A 27,374-nucleotide genomic window follows, 5' to 3' on the forward strand; every position below is an offset into this window, starting at 1 on the left:
TTCAGATTTCTTATATAATGCTACATCTCAGACAAATAAAGTAATTTGCTAAGTTAGTTGTCCATGGGCTTCAGCATCTTGCGTATTAGATCTCTCTTTCCGTCACATCTACACAGATTAGCCTATACCTCATTTCTACCAGAATCATTCATTATTTAGGCTAAGTGCCATTTTTTAAACTGAGACTTCATAGATCCTTTTCAGTTAAGATTGAGGTCTTTATCTGTGATTCTCTGAACATGTAAAAGTTCTTATAGCTGTTACAACAGTAGTCACTTGTGATATGATTTACCTAATTCTGGCACCATATTGAACTGAACCGTTGTGATATTAACAATTGAGGGATTTCTTTTCCATTAAAAAAATCTAATTAATATATCACCTTAGGCATATACTATATACTCAAGTATTTATTGAATGAATAGATGCTTATAACTAATAATTCAGATGATTGGTTTGAGTTTCTGAAGTCTCTGAGCTGGAGAAGCTGACATGGAAATTAAATGAATAAAGTTTTAATGTGTAAGATATTTATTAATACTTAGGCTTTCCTGAAGGAGTTTGGAAGCGTAGATCTCTGATGCTTTACGTAGTGGTGTTCATGTTGTTCACTCTGGTAGGCTGGGATAAGGAAAGGCTCCAATCATCTCAGCCAGAGGAAGTGTCCCCTTAGTTCAGTTTTAGATTTTTATCTCCTCGCCTATCAGCTCCTTTTCTTTTTCATCTGGATTTCTTAAAGTGGTAGCTGCCTGGGGTGGGGGTGGAGTAATATAATTCTTCCTCTAATATTAATTTTCAAAATAAATTCAGCAGAGAGAAGGCATCAAAAATGCACTGTTAGGGATTCAGAATTTGGAGAATTTTAGGTAGACAATAAAACAAAATTATATATTATTTAGTTTATAAGATTATATAATTTTATAAAATAAAGGTCAATTCTAAGTTACATTGCATTCCTAGTGGCGTCTTGGCTGCACCCCATTAATTAAGAAACATTAATATTTCCTTAGTGAAATTCTATCCATACAAAGTAGAATAGAAAAAGTGTGTAGAAAGCCTCCGGTAAGAATTGGCCCCCAAGTCAGTCTTAGTTGTGGGTCACTTCCTCTGGTTTTCAGAGCACTTTAGAGGTCATAGTTTTGCATAAGGGGTTGGGAGCCCTTGTCCGACTGCTTGGCTGTGTATGGGTGGTGGTCTCGAGACCCAGTGGCCTCGCCGCCAGTCACTTCTGTCCCCATCCATGCCAGTCAGTGGCATATGCGCGGGGACTCCACCCCAACAGCGCTCTAGGGTAGCTCATGCAGAGTCTGCTCCAGGGTGAGACGGCCCTGGGATTCTAGAGATAAAACCCCAGACTAACTCACCAGCGGGGGCCCACACATGGGTCTTCAGTTTAATTCTCTACAGACTTTATATGGTTCTTCACCACTTTTATCATGTTTCAAACTGTTTCCTGTGAAAGTAGGATCCTGTATTGAGTAACAGGAGTGTATGGTCCTGGTTTCCAGCGGTCACTGTGAGTGAATGTGTTCAAGCACACTGGGCCTTCCTGTTGCTGCTGCCCAGGGTTCCAGACCTGCTTCCCATGCCCAGGGCCACTGTCACTTCAGCCTCTTGGCTAAGCGTTCCTTTTTTTGTAAGCTGGTAATGATTTAAGATATTTGCCTCACATTCAAAGTAAAAGAAACTTCTCTTGGTTTGACCTTTATTTCACAAAGAAATCGATCTACAAATTCCCTACAGATGTACATGGGAAGGTGGACATTTGGTCTGGAGGCTTTCTTTTCGCATTTTCAGACTTTCATCATGTTGAGTATAAAGAGGAATTTCACCTATTAAAAATAAATTCATTTCTAGAGGAGCTGAATCATTAATTGTGTTGTAGCTCCTTATCTTTTATGACTCGCATTGCTGTGGGTGTGGTGCTTTAAAACATCTGCTCAATAGTCCATTACAGAGGCACAAGAATGCCTTCACGTGAATGCAGTAAAGTGGCAGATGCTTCCTAACGACAGCTTCCCAGTTCATTTAGGAAACAAGTCAGTTCGGGATTCGGATTTTTTCTCCTAAATATGGCAACTGTGTATACAAATGATCCCAGAGACGTTAGAACTGATAAATGAAATCACTCGTATAATATTTTAGAGTGTTAGAAGTTAGTCTAAAAGCCTCATCTGATAGCATTTTAATAAAATTAGCATTTTTCTTACTATGCAGATAATTCTTTGTCATTATGAGGAATCAGAAAAAGACATTGATTCAGTATTACCAGCTTAAATTTGTTTTATTTTCTTCTTTGGAAACTCTGTTGAATGTTGATGTATCATTAGCAATGTAAGTAGAAGAGGTAGTGTCCTGACTTGGTAACAGGGGCACATGGGGTCCAGCACTTGGAAGATGAGCCGCTCCTTCCTGGAGTAAGTTCTGTCATCTTAGAGAGGTTACAAGGCCCCTGTGATGTCCACAGCTCGTCTCCCCTCAGTACAGTGGGCAGACGCCCACAGGGCATATTCCAAGGGCTTCGTCTCCCCTCAGTACAGTGGGCAGACGCCCACAGGGCATATTCCAAGGGCTTCCGGGAAAGCCACCGTCACCTCCCCATGGACCACAGTCTCTGCCACACAGACTATATGGCTGGTGATTCATGAAGACCTCTCCATTCCAGAAACTTTCTCTTAAAAGGCAAAGATTCTTGGTGGGATTAATATCGCCAGGCTGTGCTATTTACCATGGGTGACTTTGTCGAGCTCTTTGCTGTGGAGATCACATGAGAAGGCTAAAGGAGAGAGTAAGGCCATGAGAATGGAGGAGAGGAGGCCAAAGACCAGTTTTGCCATAACTTTGCTGAACAGTAGTCTGGGTTCCGGCATGCTTGCAAAACAGTCCGGTCAGATATGGGGAATGCACAAAAACTGCTCCTATGTCTCCATCACTGAAAAGTAAATATAGGTTTGTGTTCGTGCCCCCCGCTCCACTCATTAGTCAAAGAGTCAGGTGCCAAGAACTATCAAAACATCCAAAATTAACTGAGGCCCAGATCATCTGTTCGTAGCTCAGCGCAATGTACCTGTCCACCGGACTGAACAGGATTGTCCCTTGTTCAGTCCTGTTGAGTTAGTGCAGCTGTTGTTTCTCAGACTCGGACCTTCAAATGATTCCTGCAAAGAAACCCCAATAAGCAACCAAAGTGTAATATAGAAAACAAAGTCTGAGCCGGGCGGTGGTGGCACATGCCTTTAATCCCAGCACTCGGGAGGCAGAGCCAGGCGGATCTCTGTGAGTTCGAGGCCAGCCTGGGCTACCAAGTGAATCCCAGGAAAGGCGCAAAGCTACACAGAGAAACCCTGTCTCGAAAAAAAAAAAAAAAGAAAGAAAACAAAGTCTGAGCAGATTTTTCAAAACTTGCCTGCCCGAGTTTGAAATTAAGTTATTTTAAACATGGACCTAAATTTACTACTGAGGATGACTCACTTCTCCCTGTGTGTACTGCACTTAGAGGTCATATGAGCCAATCACTGCTAGCAGTTCACTGAAAAGCACCCAAAACTTGAGGACCAACCTTACACAAACAGAGAAGGGCACTCCTGTTGACACACTTGCCCTGTCCTGGCACCACCACGTGGCATATTATGTAAGCTTGTTGGCATCCTTCCCGTGTCCTAGGGCATCCAGCTGGTAGCCAGGGCATGCCTGTTCTCATACCTTTGTCCCAGACTTCCCTTGGCGTTCTGGGTACACATGTTCGCATGTGTGCCATATCCCACTGCCACCATGTAGTGGCCTGGGCTTGCCTGTTTGCACACCTATACCCAGGTAGATGTAGATTTGTGTAAAGATGAGAATGAAGCTGTTGCTGGCAGCAGAAAGACATAGGAGGGAAACCGAGTGTGGCCCAAGGCTACATGGGCTGCAGCAGGAGTTAAGAAGAGGTCTGGATGCTCCCAGTTGATGGTGAGGGGTTCTCAGTGATGACAGTTTGGTGCATTTTCACAAAAACAGTTGCTAAACATCTGCCTGGACAGGTCATGAGCTCACTGAAATAAACATGATCCCTGGAGCAGAGCGATTAAAATATGCAGAGGCTCGCTGCTATAGAAAGCTCAAGTTTATACATAAAAGACCTGGAAAACATTGTAATCTTACAAACCAAATTTATCGAAGAGGTTAAATCCTATATACTCTGAAGACGATGAACGTTTTATCTAAATCTCATCTGTTGTAGTTGTCATTTTACAGTACTTATGTGATTGATCATTATTTGTACGTCTTCACTTTAGGGCAGAAGACTGTCCCTGCCCTCTCTGGTTTCCAGATCCGAGGGGCTGGTGAACATTGCTCTGCTGCCTATTTAAACGTGTTTTTTTTTTTAATTAAAATATAACTACTTCCTTTTCCTCTCCCTCTTTTCCCTGCGACCCTGCCCCTGTCACCCCATCTCACCCCATCTCAAATTCATGGCCTCTTTTTCCTTTCTTATCATTGTTACAAACATGAATATATACATAGAAACTTGTGAGTCTATTTAGTTTAGCTTGAGTGTCTGTGATTTCAGGGCTGACCACTTGCTAGCTAACTAGTTAGGGGCTCATCATTAGGGAAGACTAGTTTTCCCTCCCAGCAGTCGTTAGCTGCCCGGGCTTCTTTGTTTGAGGGGAGGGTCCCGTGAGACGTCCCTCTTCCAGGTTAGCCTGGCTCCCCATCTTGTGATTGATCAGGACTTGTTTAGGCAGTTACGTTTTTGTGGTGTCATGGGTGAAGCTCCCTTACCATTTTAGTGAATGACAGTCTCATGCTGCCTACTTCTATGTAGCCCACAAGCTATAAAAACATGGTTTAGAAAATCAAAACAATATTTCTTGACACATTAAAATGATGTGAAATTTAAATTTTAGTGTCCATAAATAATGTTTTGTTGAGACAAAGCCACACTTGCTGATTTGCACATTTCCAGGCTGCTTTCATGCTTTGAGCGTTTTGATAGAGTGCACAAAGCCTGGAGTTTTTGTTCCCAGCCCTTTAAGAGCATGTTTTGTGACCCTTGATTTGGAACATAGAGATACTCTGTAACATTTGTTGATGAATGAATGAGTTAATAGTTACTTTTCTATGTGCCAGGCAATTTCCTCAGTACCCTATTTGATGTACATTGATTAAGGGGACTATCTTAGTCAGTGCTCTATTGCTGTGGAGAGACCCCCATGACCATGACAACTCTTATAAAGAAAAGCAGTTAATGGGGCAGGCTTGCAGTTCAGAGGTTTAGTCCACTAACATCATGGCAGGAAAGCATGGCGGCATGCAGGCAGACGTGGTGCTGGAGGAGCTGAGCATTCCACATCTGGATCTCCAGATCTCCAGGCAACAGAAAGACAGAGAGCCACAGGGCCTGGCTTGGGCTTTTGAAACCCCAAAGCCCACCTCTAGTGATGCACTTCCTCCAACAAGGCCACACCTACTAATCCTTTCAAATAGTGCCACTCCCTAAACACTTAGATGTAAGAACCAATGGGGGCCATTCCTATTCAAGCCACCACAGGGACTGTGAGAGTGAAGGGCAACTCAAGTTCAAACCCAGATTCCGTGTCCTTTTTCTACTTTACTTGCTCTCCAGTCTTGGTGTTTTTATCTGAGGTTTTCGATGTCTTCTGGCAACTTCATGGAAAGTTTTCTTTTACTCTCATTTATAACAAAATAAGACTATTTAAGAGCAGCAGCCACACTTTTGCCACAGCATAGGCATTGTACCTAATAAATGGTAGGGTCTCTTGGAAACCGCTGTGGAGTTCTATAGAGTTCCAGGACAGCTAGGGCTACACAGAGAAACCCTGTCTCGAAATAAACAAAACCAAATCCTAACCAAACCAAAACAACAACAAAAAAAGCAAGCAAACAGACAAGCACATAGACCCCTGCTCACTTGCTATGACCCAGGGAGGTTTGCGGGCAGGAACGGAATGAATGTCTCTTCTGAAGGCTCTGTGGGATGTTCTTGATGACACCCGTGGTGCTGCTAGTGTGGCTAGGGAGAGGGCTCCCGCTGCCAGACACAGGGCAGTGCCACAGTGTCTACCTTTAGGTTTGTCAGGCCGCATGATCTTCACTCTTGCAGTCTCCTTCACTCTTACTCACTTTGTAGTTTTGAGTATAGAATTTTATTCATATATGAATTGTTGATTCATGTGACATCTGAAATCCTGCTTCCTTAAGTTAAAGGAATGCTGTATTTCTTTAGAAAATGGCTCCAGCCAAACTTGAGCCCATTGGATTTAATTATCCTCACCCTTCTAAGGGTTAGCATTTCCTATCCCCTTGGGAAATTAGTGTCTTGTCCTAGGATGGACAAAACATGAGGGCAGAAGGAGTCCACCAAGTGTATGGTCAGGCCTCAGTTAGTTTCTGCTTATAAAAACACAATAAAATCAAGTAAGGATCTTGGGTGGATTTTTAGGGATAGGCAAGTGAATGTCTATGGATCACTGCTTATTTTTGTTCATAGAGTATTACTGGCCTGTAGTTGTGTCCATTTTTAAAGGTTTGTTTTTAATTGTGTGTGTGTGTGTGTGTGTGTGTGTGTGTGTGTGTGTGTGTGTGTGTACCTGCATGCATGCGCCTGTGAGTGCAGGTACCCACTAAGTCCAGAAGAGGGCATCAGATCTCCTGGAGCTAGAATAACCGATGGCTGTGAGCCACCTAACGTGGCTACTGGGAACTGAACTTGGGTCCTCTGTAAGAGCAGTATGTACTCTTAAAGACTAAGCCATTTCTACAGCCCTTCATGTCCATTATTTATAAATTGTCAGTATCTCTTTGATAGTACGGTTCCAGCTGCCTTACTATGGTCTAAAAGCCTAAACTACTTATTATCCAACCCTTAAAAAAATGATTGCAGGTCTGTGAAACTAAAGCTCAGAAAAAGTAAAAGGATTGCATAATTGATGGAAGGGAAATGTGAAGATAATAAATTCCTTCATATTTTGAGAAGATATTATATAATAAACAGTAACTCTTGGTTCTTACTTTTCCTTAGAAATGAGTCTAATGCTGCAAACAGCTGACAATAAAGGTAACAGTAAAGCATAGACCGCGCATTAGACAAACCTCTCATACTAGTGTGTACATGCATGGTATAACATTTATTCCTCTTGGTTACCCCAGCTCCACTGTTAGTGATTCTTGTTGATTAGTGTTATCAGTCACAGATCTGATGCTGAATGTAGTAACTGATAGAAAAATAACACAGGAAACCACTAATGGCCATTATGAAAGAATAAGTCAGGGAGAAGAGGGGGGATGATGGTGACTTTGAATAGGATCAGATAGAGGAAAGGGACAGTGAGCTGGGAGAGAGGCAGTAGCGAGGATTTGAGTCACTGGAGGTCTGTCAGGCTCCCTCTCAGAGGACAGCGGATGAAGCATTAGTGCCTCCAGCTGTTAGCGAAGGCCGACTTTGGAATCTTGGTAACTGGGCTTTGCAGACTCTCTAGCCCTGTGGTGCAGAAAGGTAGAATCCCAGAGTGGGTCCTCTGTATATATGAGGGAAGGCTTCCTGGAGTCATCCATTACCGCCTACATAGCATCATCAGGAACATCACTAAAAGGTGACCTCTTCAATCTCGGCCTAGAACTACTGAATCGAAAGTTTGAGAGTAGAGCCCAGGAACACATCTGTTTAGCATTCAGCCTCCCCAAGAATCAGATGGTCTTTGCAGAGTGGAGGAGTCCTGGGCTTGGAGCCTACAGGCTTAGGTTTTTGTCTTGGCTCCGTTGCTTAGTTGCTGGGATACTGTGGACAGTCTTCCTGGAGCAAAGGAACAACTGACATAGTGCACATCACTCTGTCATATAAACCCTCCCATTGCTGCCTTCTTAGGTAGCATGTACAAGGCAGCCGACAAGAAACTCCTCTACCTGATTTTTGAAGTGTAAAATACCTGAAAGTCTTCTGTCTTCCTTTAGTCTGTCATTATTTATATAAGGAATTTCAGATTTTCAAATTCCTCATCCTGCTAATTCTTTTGCACTTAGCTATGTAGAGATCATAAAAGAAAAGGATCTACTCTTTAAAAAGGCTGTATGAGCCTTCTGGTGTTTTTGGTTTTGGTTTTGTTTCTAGGAAAGTAGACCCTGTTGTTATGATGGAAGGGGTAATTGCCCTTAACATCCAAGGTCCTGTGAAGCAGTATTTCTTGCCACGGGAGCTGAACTCTCTAGGGTAGACTCTGATAGTCAGCCTCTTCCACACTTGTACCTGCACTCAGCCTTTTTCCTTGCGGAACTAGCTCCAGGCATTAGCAGGGCTGCTGTCTCCTGTGCGGTCTTTAAGGAAACAAGAACTGAGAACCACACAATTGGGATAGCTGTAAACATCCAGAAAATTGCCAGCTGTGCTCTGCCAGGTCTCTGGGCCCTCCCCTCCCGTCTCCCCCTTCAGCACACAGTCTGCTGAGAAGGATTTCATTTTGCACTGGAGAGGGAATCTTCCTCTCGGTGGGAACCCACACTGGTCATGATGATGCTAATATAAAAGGCGAGCGACGCACCACAGCTCCCTCCCCTTCCTACATTGGTAGTTCTGGTGATAATAACCCTGGTAAAGAGGAGCCTGGCTCAGGTGTCCCCCGTGGACCGACCATCTGTGACCACTGTGGTTTCGGGGCTGCCTGCCTTGCATGGCAACCTGCCCCCTGTGTGCGGGATACAACTTGCACGTTTCTAAGAAAATGATATAATTAGCAAAGCTTCTTGTGATAGTCACTAGCTCAAAAGCTACAGAGGTCATGAACAAAGTCACTCCAGTAATTAAGAGAGTGAAAAGACCACCCACGGTAAAATGAGCCATGGGGGAAAAAAGAGTTGGCTGCTTAAAGTCCCACAGATTATTTTTATAACTCAGATTAAATATTATCGTTAACTTTTTTATTCAGTAACTGCCTTTTATTGGGTCTGTCAAAAGGCCTCATCAGTCTTTACTTCTGAAAATACTACACGCCTGTTGGTTCAGGAATCTTAGCAAATAGTTTGTTACATAGCATATCTTGCTGTTGTGATTAGATGCTCCATATGACTACTCATGAACACAGCACAAGACAGCCTTGGAACCAGCATGGGCCCACTGCCCCTCCTTGGCTCATGGCTATGGAATTTGCGCCACTGACATTAGATTTGAATCCAAGACCTGGCAGAAGATAAAGGAGTTGACCCTTTTTCCTTGCAGGACATTGAACACAGAGCTCATCTCTACGCCTGCTCAGTAGGAGTAAGAGATTATCAGTGATAGGAGTTTACCATTTCTCTCTTTAATTAATTCTCCCTGTAGGATAAACTGAGATACAGATCTCATTTCCAAAGCTCAACATTCTATTTGGATTTGCTTTCAATAAAATATCTATGAAGTGTCTTCAGCATGATCCCTACTTAATGGGATTTAGTTGTTAAGCTTAATTCATATCAGATTTACTAAATGAGAGATCACTGTCAACTTATTGTTAATTGAATTCAATAAAATCAAGGTTTCTGTAATTAATGTGAACTACTTAATCTTTTAGCATCATGAATGAATATAATTTTCTGAATATAGGTTTCATCTCATTTAATAAATTTGTAACATTTCAAAGAAAATAAATGTATTGTGAGTTCTTTTTCTAATAACTCTTATTATCAAATTGAGTAAATCCAAATATTTTAAACACTACATAATGAAAAAAGCAAAACATTAGACTAAAAATGTTAGTATGTTTTGAGTATCAGTCAGAATTCAGTGTAGTAATAATTGAGAAATGGCTTTAGTACAGCTGTTGAGCGACTTCTGGTGAAGTGAACAGCCATCTCTTCAGTCCATGAAGAGAAGACAGGAGAGCCTAGAGACCATCCCCTCCAGCTTGCCTTGATGAAGCAGCATGTGTTTGGGATGCCTTTCAGGAGTGTGGGTGACACAAAGCAGTGGAATCAGTGAAAAGCTGCTGTGCCCTGGCTTCTTCGAGATGCCTTATCTGTGGAGCTTCCTACCCTACGAGCTGGCAGTCCACCCAGGGGGCCTCGCTTCTCCAGTTTACTGCTTATATAACCTTGGAGAGGAGCCTTGTGACTCATGGAACTTTGGTGAGGTTCCTGGCTCCTATTTCATCGATTCTTATGAGTCTCCCTCCTTCCTCCAGCAGGGAAAGTTCCAATTCAGAGGATAAATGCTATGCAACAGTACAAAATGTAGTGGCTCCAATGCCAGCCTGTGCCTCTGACTCCCGGGAAGCCAACTGCACTTCTGGGCCTTGTTTGTATATGTGAACAGAGAGTGTTGGGCTAGATGGGAAGATTCAAGTTCCCTTTGCTGTTAATTCTCTGATTCTGTTTACTCTAACATGATGTCAGAAAATTCCCTCTGTTTTTACTTGGAGGATGTAAGTGTTCACAGGAGTTGAAAGAGCAGTTAAATGAATGCACTAGGACCCGTCAGGCAATCCCTAAACTCACTGCTTTGTGACCAGTCATGTTCCTCTGACTTCAGCCTACTAATTCCTCGGATTATTTTAAACAAGTCCTAGACATTGGGTCCTCGTTAATCCCGTGACTCCTCGGCCGTCTGTGTGGCTAGCTCCTTCGAGTCCTGGAAGTCCTCAGAGAGACTCGCGTGCATTTCCTCGGTTTCTCTCATGGTAATTTCATGCAAAACTGTGGTGAACTATGACAACTGAAATGTTGACACTGACACAATAGACCGAGCTTACTCAAGTGCCCAGCTTCACTTGTGTGTGTGTGTGTGTGTGTGTGTGTGTGTGTGTGTGTGTATGTGTGTGTGTGTGTGGTGGGGGGTAGTCTATGGAATGTTCTCATTTGGATGAGGGTGTGTCTCTATGACCAGACACTGTAGCTGCCAGTGAGAACAGTGATTGACTTGAGACTTTTACTGGGCTCTTCATAAAGCCTGTTTGTCCCCTTTCCCTTATTTCTTGAGCTTCATAACTCTTCCAGAGAACCATGATTGTAAATGTCGCGTGTCTACCCCAACACATTCCTGAGTTCTTGATTTGAGGAAGGTTGAAGGGTATTCTTACTCATCTGGTAAGGCTATGTCCCAGATAATCTGTTTCTGCAGCTTTCTGCAGAAATTAAAGACCCATTTGCTTAGATTTACTATGTGTCTTAAGAATTTCAAAATGATGGACCAGGGAGATGGCTAAGTGGGCACAAACGCTTACTCTGTAAGTATAAGGGTCTGAACCTAAACCCCGTAATACACACCAAATGCCAGGCCTGTGGGCGCCTATAACCTTAGCATTTGTGGGGAGATAGAAGCACGTCCCAGAATTCACTGACAACTTCTGTTTAGTAAGAGACCCTGTCTCAAGTCAATAGGGTGGAGAGCAGTAGAGGAAGACACTTGTCCTGCACTTAGTCTACCCATGTGCATGTGAGCGCGCGCGCACGCGCGCATACACACACACACACACACACACACACACACACACACACACACACTAAAGAGTGATGGTCTAAGATGAAAAGTAACTCAAGATTATAAACATACACATACCTTCCACACCTTTGAATTATGGTCATAGAAATATTTCAAATACAAGAGGAGAAGAAGCACTAAGGGGCATCTGAGGAACTGGTCACACTGTCACATGCTTGGGGGCTTCCCTCTTAGGAAGCTGAGACGATGAGATCATGAGCTGGGGTCTGTCCTGGCCTGTGTTGCCAGCCTCTGTCTCAGGTATCTGAGAATATAGACTAAATGATAATTTAGATAGACTAATGATCTAAATGTTAATTTAACAACTTTTGTCTTTATAAAAAAATTAATGTATTTGTGATTATTTAAGATAAGTTGGGTTTTGCAAGAGGCTTTCTACTGAAGGCATGGGAGTCAGAAGCCGCAAACAGAAAATGTGCAGGTTTGACTCTATATATATATATATTAAGAAAACCTTTGTAATAAAGGTTCAATAAGTTGTTTGCAAGAAAACTGAGTAAAAACATACATGTGTATATGTGCTATACATATTCTTTTGCAAGTTAATTTTTCTAGGATGTAAACACATTTCTCTCTAATAAGTTATTATTTCTAATATGCAAAGACTTGATGTAATTCCATAAGAAAATGCAAACTAATCATCAAGCACTTCACAGAAGAATGCACATTACCAACCACATACAAGTAAACATTTGCCTGCAGTGAGACACAAGAAAGCAGAAATTAAAACAAAAAATGGAATTTAAAAACTCATCAAATGGACAGAGTGAAAACCAGTACTCAGGATTAATTAGATATGGAAGAGGGGCCTGAAAAGTTTCCATACCCCGATATTGGGCTTCTACACCGATACAATCAATCAGATCAGGCTGAATTAAAGTCCAGGTTTAATCTGAGCAGAGCAAAGAAACTCCAGGTGACTCTGGGGAAGGCAGAGAGGAATCACGAGGCAGGTCTGGCAACTAGGTCTTAAATGCCCTGTAGGTGTGGTCTTGAGCAGCCCGGGGGAGGAGCTGGACCTTGGTGGGCTTTCTGAGGGTGGGGTTTGGAGAGGGCGGCTCCAGGGGAGATCCCCAACAGGGGCCTCATGGAAAGGCTCTACCACAAGGCATGCCACAGCCCAAAGGCGGCAGAGCCACACAACTGTGGATGGAGACCAGGAACCAAATGACTCCTTCCTCTTTGTAGGTTGATTTCCTCAGCTCCTTTGTCTTGTTGGAAAGCTGACTAGTACACCTAGTCACTAAAAAAATTAAAAAGCATTTCACTGTACAAATACATAAACAGTGAGAGTCCCAACATTCAGCTCTTCTCTACTTCAGATGTGTACCATTTTAAACAAGCAAGTTTTCCTTTCTCCAGATTTTTTAGCTCTCTCTCGAGCGCACACACACACACACACACACACACACACCTCTTCTCCACCCCTTACCTCCTCCCCATTGAACCATGTTATGTATAATATGGTCCTAGAGATTTTCATATTCAGATTTTGCCATTCTCTGCTCTATCGTTGTAGACTTAATGTCTTCACTATATGCCGTGGCAGAACTATGTCATAGCTGGCGTTTCCAAAAAAACATTTCTTTATTGCTAAATATTTTAGGTTGATTATGTAATATTCTTCTACTAAATTAAGCTGCGATGATTATCCTAGCTCCTATGTCCTCGTACTGTTGTGGGACGATCTATATGTCAAATTGCTCTGATTGGTCAATAAATAAAACACTGGTTGGCTAGTGGCCAGGCAGGAAGTAGGTGGGACAAGGAGAGAGGAGAATGCTGGGAAGCAGAAGGCTGAGGCGGAGAGACACTGCCAGCCACAGCCATGATCAGCAGCATGTGAAGACGCCGGTAAGCCACCAGGCACGTGGCAAGGTATAGATTTATGGAAATGGATTAATTTAAGATATAAGTACAGTTAGCAAGAAGCCTGCCATGGCCATACAGTTTGTAAGCAATATAAGTCTCTATGTTTACTTGGTTGGGTCTGAGCGGCTGTGGGACTGGCGGGTGACAAAGATTCGTCCTGACTGTGGGCAAGGCAGGAAAACTTTAACTACATCGTACTCTGGTTTTTCTGTGGTACAGATTTCCAACAGTGAAACCACTGTATCAAAGAGTAGGTATGTTTTTAAATGTAAGATACACTGACAAACTGTCCTGAGCAAAAAGCTGTATCAAGTTATATCACCAGCAAACATGGCTGAAAATAAACATCTTTTCAAGATTCTACCTCCAAATAGTTCCATGGGTGACAAACAGGCCTTTAATACATGGCTCTATGTGGACATTTAAGATACAACCCAAAACAACAAGTTACAATTCTTTTATTATGTTGAGAAATGAAAGAAAGTATAAATGTGAAATAAGCCCGTTGTGGACCAAAGAGAAAGAATTTGGTTAAAAATTTATTGCAACAGATCTTGACACTCATGGCTAAAATTAAATAAACAGAAAAAAAAAAAACACCCTCTTTCTTGTTATTGTATTAATTGTGTCTGGCCTATTTAGTTGAGTGATGTCTCTGGTTATTTAATTCATTGTGTTTATTGGCGGTGTTTACAGGTGTTTGGTGGCAGCTGTTTTGTAAACACTCCCATCGTGGCCTACCCACTATGTCTCCCCGAGAACTGACTGCAAGTGGGAAGTTAGGAAAGGAGATAGAGATCTGGAGAGAGAGAGCGCTTCCTTTATCTCCACGGGCAACCTTATTCCATATTGATAAAGTTTGCAATCTCCTCTTTGGTTCTTTCTGGTTGTTCATTGTTGCTGTTCCTGTCTTAATGAGAACTTGAAATGAGCCAAACCCACTTGTTCCATTCTTTCTACTAATTTAATTGCAAAGGAGGAATTCTTCAGCCCAAATAAATAAGTGTGCATAGATGCACCCAGAAACCCTGATTCAACATGTCCAGTCAACTGCTTCTACAAGTTAAGATACGTCCTTAAGAAATATCTGTGCATGATAAAAAAAACCAAAAAAACAAAAAACAAACAAACAAACAAAAAACAGAGATAGCAGCCAGGGGAGCTCAATTCGCTGAGAACTGGAAGGACTCTCACACATCTGCTTACAAAGCCTGGTGTAACTTCCTGTCCCTGTGTGCCAGCGGCTGGGCCCTAAATCAAGATGTATAGTGAGTGCTAGCAAAGGTTCACACAATAGTGAAGAAAGCAGAGTCATTCCGGGTTGGAAATGCACCTAACCAACTCAGACTCTTGCAAAATAACTTTATTATTCAGAATGGAGCTGGGGATTGTTGAGCACACAGTGAGTCATCTTTGGGCAAGTACAACAGAACCTGCAGGGGCGTTTCCTGCCGCGGTTGGTTCGGTTGTCAGGGTGGTTTTAGCTCTCCCAGGTAAAGAATAAAGTAGCTGCTGCAGCCAGCATCGTGTTGCTGAAATCACACGGTGAACACTTCGGAATCACTGCTGCAGTCATTTTTGGTGCTGCCCTGCCCCCACCCCAGCTCCCCACCCCCCACCTCGTTTCTCTGCCCGGAGTTGCCCTGTTTCCCCAGAACAATCTGGATTCACTTTGTGCTGATGTTTTCTGGTTTTACTGTTTACCTACGACTCAAATGTTAAGTGTTAGTGTGGGTAACTCCCGTTTTCTTACCTCAGAGCCTGGTATTTACTTAACTGTTACTGTGCAAGAAGAGAATTTTCCCCTCCCTGTTTGCCCTTGTTTTTTTTTTTAAAATCAGCAAACACAGTTTGACTTTGTCTCCGCTTTCTTTTCTTTCAGGAGAATTTAGAGCTCCCGGTGGATGATTCTCAAGTGACGGAGTCCGCAGCAGCGTCCGAAGCGATTAAATACGAGTATCATGTCTTATATTCCTGCAGCTACCAAGTACCTGTTCTTTACTTTAGGGCAAGCTTTTTAGGTAAGACCATGTCTAAAGCTGAAAGGGAGTTCATAACATTTACATATAAGGCAGGAAACATACTTGGAAAATCATTTTTGAAAGGAAAAAAAATAGAGTTAAAAATAAAAAAAGAAAGCTGTGTGTGAGGTAAGCTTTTACCAGTAAACTTTCTCATACTTCAGAAAGAAAATCAAGACTTCCTATTGAATGACATCATCCCCACCTTAAATCTGATCTTCATGGTTTTTGGCCTCTTGCCTGAAGTTGACTAAGCCCCCTGGCCCTTCTTGACTTTAAACAAGTAGCAACAACTTAAAGCTGTGATGTTTATTTACTTGTAACTTTGCAGTCAAAATTTCGTTCTATTTCAAGTGTTGCCGTTGTTTCCAAAGCTCCTTAGGCTTCCTTCACCAAGAGCTCCTGACTACCGCGAGAGATGTTTATTAGTTAGCCGAAGGTGTACTTAGACTTTCTTTAGCCGTCTGTACATCTCAAATGCCTTAGTGTCTTCACAGTGCTGTTACTTAACTCATTCTCCTGCCAAGAAGGCGAACACCCCGTCTCCTTGGGGCCCCTGCTAACAGAGCTTATTTAGTGGCAGCCACATGGTGTCCTCGCCTTGCAGCTCAGGGGACTTCTGAGTATGCACTGGCCGAACGGGGTCAGCCTCAGCAGGCCTTGTCCGGGCCTCCAGACTATTCAGAGCTCCTGCCCAGCCCACCTCCTACCCATGCCTCCTTTTGTACATGGCTTTCTCAGCCATGCTTTGTATTTGGAGGAGACTTCTGGATAGCTAAGATGTCTGAATTTAGCCAGTGATATTTTATTTTTAATTAAAAAGTAGCTTAAGCTGCTTTCGATGTGGGTTTCGTGGGTTTAATCACTCGCTGCCTTATATTGTTTAGTGGTCTCTAGTTCTGCAGTGTTGGCGGTTTAACCAGCACTTAGGATTTAAAACAAGAGCAAATTCCTCCAGACTCCCCGGTGAGAAGATTTTAATCTGAGGTGCAGTTCCTGAGAACTAACAATTTGGGGTAAATTTTCAACCTGGGACTTGAGGACTGAGGACACTGATGGTTTCCTAACTCTCAAACCCTTGCAGCAGATTCGCCTGTATGATTATTACTGACCTTTAAAACACTGGCCTTCTTGTGATTATATTTGGAGTCCAGAGGTTACAGAGGACTCCTTGTCTGTACGCTGTGCTCTATAACAAAAGGCGGCGGGTGTATTTGTTACGTGGGGTGGAGGTGTGGGGAATGCCTTGCCTGGCTCTCGTTTGCAGTGGTTGCTCTACCTAGCGCCTTCTAGATTCAAAGGCAAGTCGGGGCTACAGGTAGAGGACCCGGGAGGTGGTTCTGGTTCGTCAGTCCTGTTCTCTCATGTAATCAGTATTCACTGTAAGCAGTTAATCACCAGAGACGAGTTCCCAGAGACACAACAAGTCGTTTGACTTGTCAGCATCAGGCATGTGAGGTGTTGAAACATGGCTGCGTCCGGTTGGAAGTGGGTCTTGCCGAGGCTGCCGGAGAAGCTCACACAGGCGCTGTTCTCTGCGCGTGCCAACAGCTCCCCTTACAGCACAGCTCCATGATTGTTCCTGCACGTCTAATTATATTTTAATGACATTAGTGTGCTGCCTGCATGCCCTGCTGCATGGTGATCTTAGTCCTTAAAACACACATACACAAGTAGCATTCTGGTTCTATTTATAGAATTTTAAGATGGCCTTCATTTGTGGCTTATAAAGGAAACCAAAGAGGTCATTTATTTTATGTGGAAATGTTTTCCCTCTCTCTCATTCTGTCTTGTATAGGATTGGGGTTTTGTTTAGTTCTTTTTATTCCAGAATTCATTTAGTATTTGTTTAAACACATTAAAATATGAATTTATTTTTATAAAGCATATTGAAATGTTTTCTTGTAGAGAAAAATGAAAAACGCTTCTTTCCTTTATCAATCTTGTACTTTGAAATTTTTGTTTTTACCTAACTTAAACTCAGGGGCATTCTAAAAATGTGTCATTCTTCGCTCATGAGTCATAATTTTTCATTTATTCCCCCAGCCCAGTCCTTCACATATCCTGTTAGCCTGGCTGTTTGTGTGCTAATGGCCTCTGGTGGTCTGGAGAAGTATTCCTAACGTCTTCCTTGTTCCAGGTCCAGGTTTTTCTTTGTCTCCTTCCAGAGAATCCGACCTAGAAACAGGATGATTGTAAAACTTCTTGCCCAAGGGCCTTTTCTTTTCTTTCTTTCCTTTTTTTTTTTTTAAGTTGTTGTTGCAGAAATAGTTCATTTGTCTTGTCTGTGACAGAAGTTAGTGTCTTTTGTGTCTGTTAGTCAAAATCAATTTCTCTGCTTAACTTTGAATTTTCTTTATCTTTAGTTTGCTTTTTTGTTTTGTTTTGTTTTGTTTTAATTTGGAAAAGCAAAGGAAGGAGTTGGTAATTCCCATAATAGAAATTTATGTTGCCCCTTTTATCCACTGGTTTAGATTTCTGTCTGGACCTGTTTTGCTTCTTGAAATGCAAATCCACTGTACCCCGGGTTCCTTTCATTCCCCTGTATGATTCCATTTCTGCCAGACCAGCTGCTGCCGGAGACTCAGCTAACCTGTGACTGTCCTTGTCACTCCATGTCATCCCATCACAACATCAAGAGTCGTGAAGGATCTTAATGTTGATGACTTTCAAAGTGAGAGGCATTGTTTCGGGGTCTGTGCATGGTTCTTACATGGCATTCGAACACATGCATACCCCACTCATCTTGCTAATTTTGTTACTCACAATGTCAACCATAGAGGAGCATCAACAAATGCTTGTCAGGTGAATCAATAGTGAAGAATCTAAGCATTTCTAATTATAGCCAAAAGACTGAAATATTGTGATCATGGTGCTGTTCTCCTGCTGTGACAGGTCATAAGGAAGAAGGGATGCTGTCTTCTCCAGGAGGCCTAGGGTCCAAACCATTTATCCATCTTTGCAGTTTAATCTGTCAATCCTTAGAGACTCTAAAGATAGTAGACTAAGAAAGTGCAGCATCCGAGGACCCAAAGCATAAGTCCAGCCTGGCGGAGCAGCTGTGCTTTCTCTGTAAACACGTGTCTTCATTTGATTCCTGAAGGCAGACAGCCAAGTTCAGATGCCTCAGGCCCATAGGAACATGGTTCCTCCTCCTCCTCTTTTATTTTCTCGTCTACTACTACTACGACTACTACTATTATTACTACTATTGAAACAGGGTCTCACTCTATAGTCTGGGCTGTCCCTAAACTCATAATCCTCCTGCCTCAGCCTCCCAAAAGCTTGTTTAGGGGTGAGCATCAACATGCCTACCCAGGAGCTTGGTTCCAAAGGGATCACATGGACTGAAGAGAAAGTGAGTCCTTCTGGGTGTTCTGTTTCTCTAACTGCTTTTGTCGTTGTAGGTTTGGGCAGGGCAAAGTTGGCACTCTTTGTCCTGCAGTCTTTGAGAGGCTGCAGATAGAAGACATGCGCAGTCTGGTCTCAAGTCGTATGAGCCTTGTGGTCTGTGAGCCGCACAGAGTCCCAGCCTTGTCGTGTATATGCTGGTGCCTAGCACTTTTTCTACCTTTCCCACTCGAGGTGCTGGACATTGACCAAAGGCCGCATGCGCCATTAGGGGCTCTCCCACTTAGCCCTGCCCAACGTTTTTGAAGTACTGTGTATCTGGGTTGTTTGTACCGTGACAAAACCGCCTTTTCTCATCACCTCATGTTCCACGGACTTTTTATGTCCCATTTTTCCTTGATGGACTTGGCTGGTAGCAAATAGCAAGTGTTAGAAATGTGGCTTAAAGAGTCTATTTATATCAAATGGCCTTGATCTCACCAGAGTCATGGTTTAAACATTCCTCCTGACATCTTAACTAGAGATTTTTATATTTATTCTGGATTGGATTCTGACTGATTTATTCCATTTCCCTTTTTTTCTTTTCCCTTTGTTCTTAATCTTTATTGAGAAATGGACCAAGTGGTTCTTCTCATTTTCAAATATTTAATTCTTTGGTTGACATATGTGTTCTTTTGGGGAGCTGTTTTGACATAGTTCTTTAATTAGTCAGAAAGGCTGCTTTAGAATAGAGAAGGAAACATTTCTCCCATTCAGCAACTGAAGTCTGACTCATTGGCCCTGAGAGCAAGGATATAGAATTTAAAATGCACTCCAGATACTTCATGTGGAAGATTTGTTCAGTTGTTATGGGCTTGAAAGATGCTCCCAGAGAAGGGAACTGAAAGAAACAGCCCAACAACAATTCTCCCTCCAGGGGAGGATAAAACAAAGCAAGAAAAGGTTAAGATAAGGAAGAGTGAAATCTGGAGTCCAGTGCTGATGTTGTGGAGGGGAAGGGAGGTAGGAGAGTGTTGTTCAGGAGTTAGAGCAGGAGGAAGTGCAAGAGGAGACTTAAAGGACCAAGGCAGACGTGAGTGGGAGGGAACTGAAAACTGGAGGCCAAGGATTCCTAGCTCTGTCCAAGGACACCTAAAGGACAGTGCCGTGGGTGGGGCATGCCCAGCTTTGGGACAGAGTGAGCAAGGCATGCCTGGGTATCAGTGCAAAGCAGTGTGGTTTAGGGGTGTCATCTTAAGACAAGCATGGAAGAAATGGTTGAAAAGATAAATGGGGGTCAAATTATGGATGAGCTTGTGGATAGGAGGGAATTGAGACCTACAGAATGAGGAAGAAGGAGAGCTAGACTGCATTTCCCGGAGATCAGAAGACACATGAATAAATGAAGGGTGAGGGGGAAACGGAGGGAAGGAACAGGATACTTTTTGTTGTTATCAGCATTACTACAATTTTAAAGTAGTGGCCCCTTAGAAAAGATGAGCTGGAAAGAACATTCTCTCTATTTCCAGGGTAAAATTGCTGCAGCTGAGGGGGAGTGAAGGTAGCTTATTTAGTAGAAAGAAAAAAAGGATAAGGCTGAAGCAAAAATGATTGAAGTAATTATTTCAATAAGCAGAAAGTGGAAAATAAATTGACAGATAATTTAACTTAAAATCTCATCTGATTATATCAACCTTAAAGAAAGTTCATAAATTTATATTTTATTTATATAAACGATAATAAATCTAGCAAAAGTCCCATCAATGTAATAGAACATGAATTTGGTATATCAAAAAGAGAGTCTAGGGAATGAAATGGATTGTGAGGAACAAATAGTGTTATTAAGAAAAATAATAAAAAAATAGTTAACTAATGCAAAGAGGTACAAAATCAAAAGTCAAAATCATAGAGAAAACTTAGCAAATATGATTTGTGGAGTCCTATACGTGTTTAAAACATTCTGTGAACTTAGAGAACAATAGGTTATCTGGTAGAACATGATAGGAATAGAATGTTACTGAAAAAATTCAAGTGATTGTTCCACACCAAAGAAGAGTGAAAAGTGACATTGTTAGAGTTAACTAATGTTCATTGGCACCGAACACCACATGTGCATAAGACAAGGGAGTCGCAGAAGAGGACACACGGGCAAGAAGACACCACACATGCATAAGACAAGGGAGTCGCGGAAGAGGACACACGGGCAAGAAGACACCACACATGTATAAGACAAGGGAGTCTCGGAAGAGGACACACGGGCAAGAAGACACCACACGTGTATAAGACAAGGGAGTCACGGAAGAGGACACACAGGGAAGAAGACTCACGCTCACACCTGTGAAGGACTGCACAGCAGCTCGCTGGGCAGCTGAGTGTCTGCACGTCCCTGTCAAGGAAACCCCCACTTACTACAGACAGAGTGAACCCCTCTTGAAACACCTACAAAAGCACAGGAATCCAGAGCTTGGCGTGGTGGCACATGGCTGCAATCCCAGGACTGGACTTGGAATGGAAGGCAGAAGGATCAGGAATTGAAGTCCAGCTTCAGCTCCTCAGCTGCCTAACAAGTTAAGAGACAAGCCTAGGATAAATGAGATCTTGTCTCAAACACAGGCAAACACACATACACACACACACACACACACACACACACACCCCATGCATGTACACAGGCACAGATGAATGCACACACGCACTTGTATGTAGGGTTGTGTGTGTGTGTGCATGCATTTGTACACACATAATCAGAAAATGGACAAGTGAACTGAGTAGACAGTTGTAAAATGGAGAAGTACAAATAGCTAGTTAAAGCTTTAGCTTTAAGGAAAATGAAACTCAAAATTATGTTGAGTAGTTTTGAATATATGTATTTGCAAGGCAGGTCTGACCATGAAGAAAAAGGATCCTTTAAATATTCTAGGTAGAAATGTAAATTAATGCAGCAACTATAAAAATCAAGTTACTCCAAAAAAAAAAGATAAAACTACCATATGACCCAACTATGTCACTTCTAGATAAATAACCAAAGGACTCAAAGTCAGCATACAGCAGACATACATGTTTATACTAGAATATAGCCAAGTTATAAACTTAGCCTAAAAGGCCATCAGTAGATGAATCAATGAAGAAAATGTGGCATATATGCACAATGGAGTATTATGAAGCCATTAAGAAGAAAGAAATGATTACATTTGCAGGCACATGAATGGAATTAGAGATCATGTTAAGGTAAGTAACCATAACTGTAAAATTTAAAAAAGAGAGGGAGAGAAAGACAGGAAGACAAAAATAAAAGGCTGTTAAGGAACAGAAAGGGGACTATGAGAAGGGCTAGGGTTGGATGTGTGGGTAAGGAGAGGCATGAATATAGTCAGTGTATCATTTCTATACATGAAAATACCATAATTAAACCCACTACTTTGTATAATTCATAATAATTAAATTTTACCAATTACAAAATATATGAGTGTTGTTTGATGGTTTTTGCTCTTTACTCTTTTGGGATGCCAGCTACCCAGCTCCCAGATAAATCACACATGGAGGCTTATTCTTAATTACAAATATCCAGCCTTAGCTTGGCTTGTTTCTAGCCAGCTTTCCTTAACTTATCCCGACTACCTTTTGCCTCTGGGCTTTTCCCATTCTCTTAACTTCTGTAAATCTTACTCTTACTCCGTGGCTTGCTATGTAGGTGGGTGGCTGGCCCCTGGGTACCCCTCCTTCTCTGGCTAATTCTTTTCTCCTCCTAGATTTCACTTTCTATACATTCTCACTGCCTGCCAGCCCTGCTTATCCTTTCTCCTACCTCGCTATTGGCCGTTCAGCTCTTTATTAGACCATCAGGTGCTTTAGACAGGCACAGTAACACGGCTTCACAGAGTTAAACAAATGCAACATAAACAAGAGTAACACGCCTTAAATAATATTCTACAACATATGAGTGCTTAGTTGTGTACAGCATTGCTTATTTTAAAAATAAATTACAAATTTTATAGACCATCGCTCACCCTTGCTTGATGCAATTAAAGCAGAGCTCTTTGCTCCTCTCTCAGAGCTCTCTGGAGACGGGGACTGTGTTCTCTGTGTGAAGAGGCTAAGTTGGGTGTGCAATGAGGTTAGTCAAGGTGTTGGTAAAGGAGTAACTAAATTATGGTCCATGATAGAGCATTGAGGAAGGTTTAAGGAAAGCCAGGAGTCCAAGTTGCTGAGAATTGGGGTGCCAGGCTGGGAGTTGAGCTCCTTAGAGCAGTTTGAGCAGGATTAAAAGTAGATGTCTTCTGTTTGAGAAGCAGCAGGCGTAAGATTTTAGGTACCCATCCAGTCATGTTTCTCCAAGGTACTTGGTTGATAGTGTTATCTCAGGGTTGGTATCTCTGGTCGCCTGTGGAGCCGCAGTTGCTTTCCTTAAGATACTTTTTTATTCAGCAGTTCCTCCAGAAGCTCTGGTGTTTTCTTCACTAAGGTAAATCCTTACTTTACTTATATGAGAGGTTAGAACTACTTGGCTTATGAGTTCTTAACACCATATGTAGATCATTTAAGACTAAGAATTATTTTTTATGTGCTGTTGGGAGTATGCCTCATGAAAATAGACAGTCACATAAATACTGTTTCTCATATAACTAAAAGGCATATTACATGTACTTTTCTATGCAAATTATTCTATTCAAATTAGCATGAAAAAATTGGGTCTGCAGGCTGGAGAGGTGGCTCCGCAGTAAAGAACCTGAACTTGGTTTTCTAGCACCTACATGGTGACTCTCAACTGTAGGTAGCTCCAGTTCCGGGAATCCAGCGCCCTCTTCTGGCCTCGGTGGATGCCAGGCATACTTGTGCTGAGTACACTTACATACATACACTCAAGCAAGCACTCATCCATATACAATAAAAATAAATCTTTTTAACAGTTGGTTTTGATAATTATGAATAGACAATCACTGAAGGATTTTAAATATGCTGTGTTAGTGAGATGAAAATAATGGAACATGACCATGAAAAGGAGAATAAGATTTGGAAATGGATCACAGAGCCACATGAAGATCGTGGAGTCCCAGTAGTGATTGCACAGGGAAGCCCTTCGGCTTTAGTGATGAGGAGTCACCGGCCGCCCGCTTGGTTCATAATCCCCCCTCCCCAGTTGGAAGTATGTTTGGACACTGAGAATTCAAACATCTACTGTATCTGCTTATATGGATTCCCATAAGATGTTTTGTATAAGTGCAAAACACGTTTTCAGTGAATTTTAAAATTATGATTATTGTCTTTGTTTTTAGTAAGAATTGTGCCTATTTCTCTAAAAGTAATGCTGAACTTTGTTCTCATTTATCCTTATCTTTGAAATACTAAATATACTAAAGTATGAAGATGTTTTTAGAATGTAGAGATGAATAAAGGAAATCAGAGATGAATGATACCTTCAGGGGAACTGCCAGCCTAAAGGCAATAAGTCAGGCCTGAAATCCACTATAAGAAATAAAATACGCTAAGGGCCACAAGAAGGGTTAAAAACTAATGCCCAAGTTCAGGGAGAGATGACTTTGACCTAGGGTAAGCAAGAAAACCTGGGCAGGGCATGGGGTTTATAAATATTGTGATGGGGAGGGCAGATCTAGAGAAACAAGAAGATGCAAGTTTTAGATACCCCAAGTATAGGCAGTATTGGTGGAGACCACTAGTAGCAGCGATAGCACAGCCTACAGAGAGTTCCTGCACACAGGCACACAGTGTGGCAGCAGCACATTTACAGCCTACAGAGTTCCTGCACACAGGCACATAGTGTGGCAGCAGCACATTTACAGCCTACAGAGTTCCTGCACACAGGCACAGTGTGGCAGCAGCACATTTACAGCCTACAGAGTTCCTGCACACAGGCACACAGTGTGGCAGCAGCACATGTACAGCCTACAGAGTTCCTGCACACAGGCACAGTGTGGCAGCAGCACATTTACAGCCTACAGAGTTCCTGCACACAGGCACACAGTGTGGCAGCAGCACATGTACAGCCTACAGAGTTCCTGCACACAGGCACACAGTGTGGCAGCAGCACATGTACAGCCTACAGAGTTCCTGCACACAGGCACAGTGTGGCAGCAGCACATTTACAGCCTACAGAGTTCCTGCACACAGGCACACAGTGTGGTAGCAGCACATTTACAGCCTACAGAGAGTTCCTGCACACAAGCACACAGTGTGGCGGCAGAAAATGCGAGGTCAAGAGCCTTGCTTCCCATTGCTTACTGTGAACTTGGGGAAGGGATGGGCTCTGTGTACTTTATTTTGTCACATGAAAGCAAATAGGCAACAATATCTATTACACGGGTTTTTGAGGATTCTAGTTAATTCATGAAACTGGGTTTGGCACTGAGTATGTTTAGGTCATGGCAGCTGTGCTGTGTGCCCTCACACGACCATGGGAAGACAGAAGCTTTTCCAGTCTTCATGTACAGTAGTAAAACTGAGTGCTTTCAGGGTCCCGTGACAGTTACTAAGGGTGCCTGGAAAATGGACTCAAACTCCATACCTGGTTTCATTTTACAATGTTATCACTCAGATAATTGACTGAAAATTTAAAAGCATATGAAGTAAATGAATTAATTGGTGGTATATGTAGATGAAATTGCCATGAGCTGTGTTTTCAGAATTTTAACATAGATTTCTTGAGATTAATAAAGACACTAACTATTAAATGTTTATAGGAATACATGAAAATTACAGAATTATCTAGTGAAATAGCTGATGTGACTGTACATGGACAATCACACTCTTCCATAGCACAGTGAAATTTTCTCACTGAAGCAAAAATGAATTTCTCCTTTGGTGGAGCATTATCTCTGCCTCCCTGTGGAGTAGGACATGAATGTTTACATCTTTCAGAGCTCCGTGGAAGGCCAATCTATTGACCAATGGCATATTTCATTATGAAACTGTACATTAGTTTCTTTTTGATTTCTAATGACCACATCTAGGATATTTCTCTGAAACTTACTGTGCATAATTTATTTTCTTTATAATCACTTTAAGAGTTACCTTTTTATTTATTTATTTATTTATTTTCGTGTTTAGTGTGTGGCTTGTTCTAGAGTTGGGTAGTGCTAGGGAAACATCTCATGGTATTATTGGATTCATGAAAACTAATAGCATTGAGAAATTTAATTTAGAAAGCTGCATGTTTTGAGTAATGTATAGATAACATGTAGGTTATTATTCAATTGAGAGATTTTATGTGAAAATATTAGATGATACTGGAAGTGGCTAAAGATTATACTATTTATTTATTCCATTTTCTGTTCAATGTCTCTTGTCCTTTTATATCGTTTTAAATGTTATTATGATCACTCCAGCCAACACCAACACATAGTAGGTACTCAGCAAACACCTATTAAATAGGTGACCTCTATTATTGTGTTTAGTGTATAGGTTTCTTCTGATTTTAATTTCTTAGATTTTTAGAGGTTTTACTCAGCATCTCCCTTGATGTGATTTCTAATATAAAAATCAGTGCTGTTATTTCATATCTGGTGACGAATGCTGCATTTGAGACCATAATATATCTTCTTAACATGGCTTAACGTTCCTGACTAGAGATCCTTTGACCTGAACGTATTGGCACAAAATAATATGTTTCATGCACTTAGCTAAGGACTTCTTTATGCTCATATTTTTAAGTGAAAATGCTGCTTCTTTACTTTTTGGAAACATAAATGTGCATCAAATATTTTGTTTCTATATCATTTAAGCTCTGTTATGGTGAATTCTTTACATAGTTGGCTGTCTCAGTTCAGTGGTTCAGTGGGATTTCTACAGACTCTTCAGTTTGGAATAATTAGGATCATAATCATATTTGAGTATGTGTCAAGTGCCCACAGTGTATGCTAGGGTTGAAAGGATTGCTGATTGGGTGTTTTTGTGTGTTTTTTTTTTTTTTTTTGTGTGTGTGTGTGTGTGTGTGTGTGTTGTATAAAAGGTAACAGAATCTAATTCTTGTGTATCTTTGCTCATGAATGGCTAAGCTGTGGCTGAGCAGAACAACCCTGAAGGCTTAGGGAGAGAAGTCACATTGTACTTAGGTCATACTGTCAAAGAGATAAAGTTATATGTACTTGTATTTTTTGGAGTATGAGTGATGAGCAGAAACTGGAGAGGTTCACAACGTTTCAGAGGAAAATCAAAGTATAGACTTGATTTTTTTTTTTCTAGTCCTTCTGCTTAGAAATTCACAGATGGTTACCCATTAAAGGGGAATTCAGTTTGTGACAACAAAATCAATTTTAGCCCAATATGGAAAGTAAGATAGGAATACCTTTAAAAACTGTTATTTCTAAGGTCCAATTGCGGGTTCAGCAAGACATCGTCGCAGGTTAAGGTGCTTGCTGTTGACCTCGAGGACGTTTATCCCCCGAGGACGTTGATCCCTGGGACCTGCGTGGTTAAGGGAGAGAGCTCACTCTGTAAGTTGTCCTCTGACCTGCACATACACACAATGGTATACACATGGACACACATACAGAATAAGTCAATAAATACACAGATTACAATGACAATAATAACAGTAGTAGTAGTAGTAGTAATAATAATAGCATTGTGGAGTCCAGAATTGAAATGGGAAAAATTTCCTACTTAAAATTAACAAACCAACCAACCGTGACCACAAAGTGTTTGTTTTCCTTCCCCGTCTCTGAATG

General features: G+C 41.8%; 1 protein-coding gene across 4 annotated transcripts in view; it reads left to right on the forward strand.

The window, feature by feature from the left end:
- Atg10 (autophagy related 10) overlaps window positions 1-27,374 on the forward strand; it is a 279,336-nt gene that overhangs the window by 151,810 nt on the left and 100,152 nt on the right. For all 4 annotated transcript variants that reach the window (XM_037209521.1, XM_037209522.1, XM_037209520.1 and 1 more), the window contains one exon: window positions 15,225-15,363. In XM_037209521.1, the coding sequence (XP_037065416.1) occupies window positions 15,225-15,363 (139 nt within the window). The remainder of the gene's footprint in view (window positions 1-15,224; window positions 15,364-27,374) is intronic.

Source organism: Peromyscus leucopus, chromosome 11 (assembly GCF_004664715.2).
Source record: "Peromyscus leucopus breed LL Stock chromosome 11, UCI_PerLeu_2.1, whole genome shotgun sequence".
NCBI classification, from domain to species: Eukaryota; Metazoa; Chordata; class Mammalia; order Rodentia; family Cricetidae; genus Peromyscus; species Peromyscus leucopus.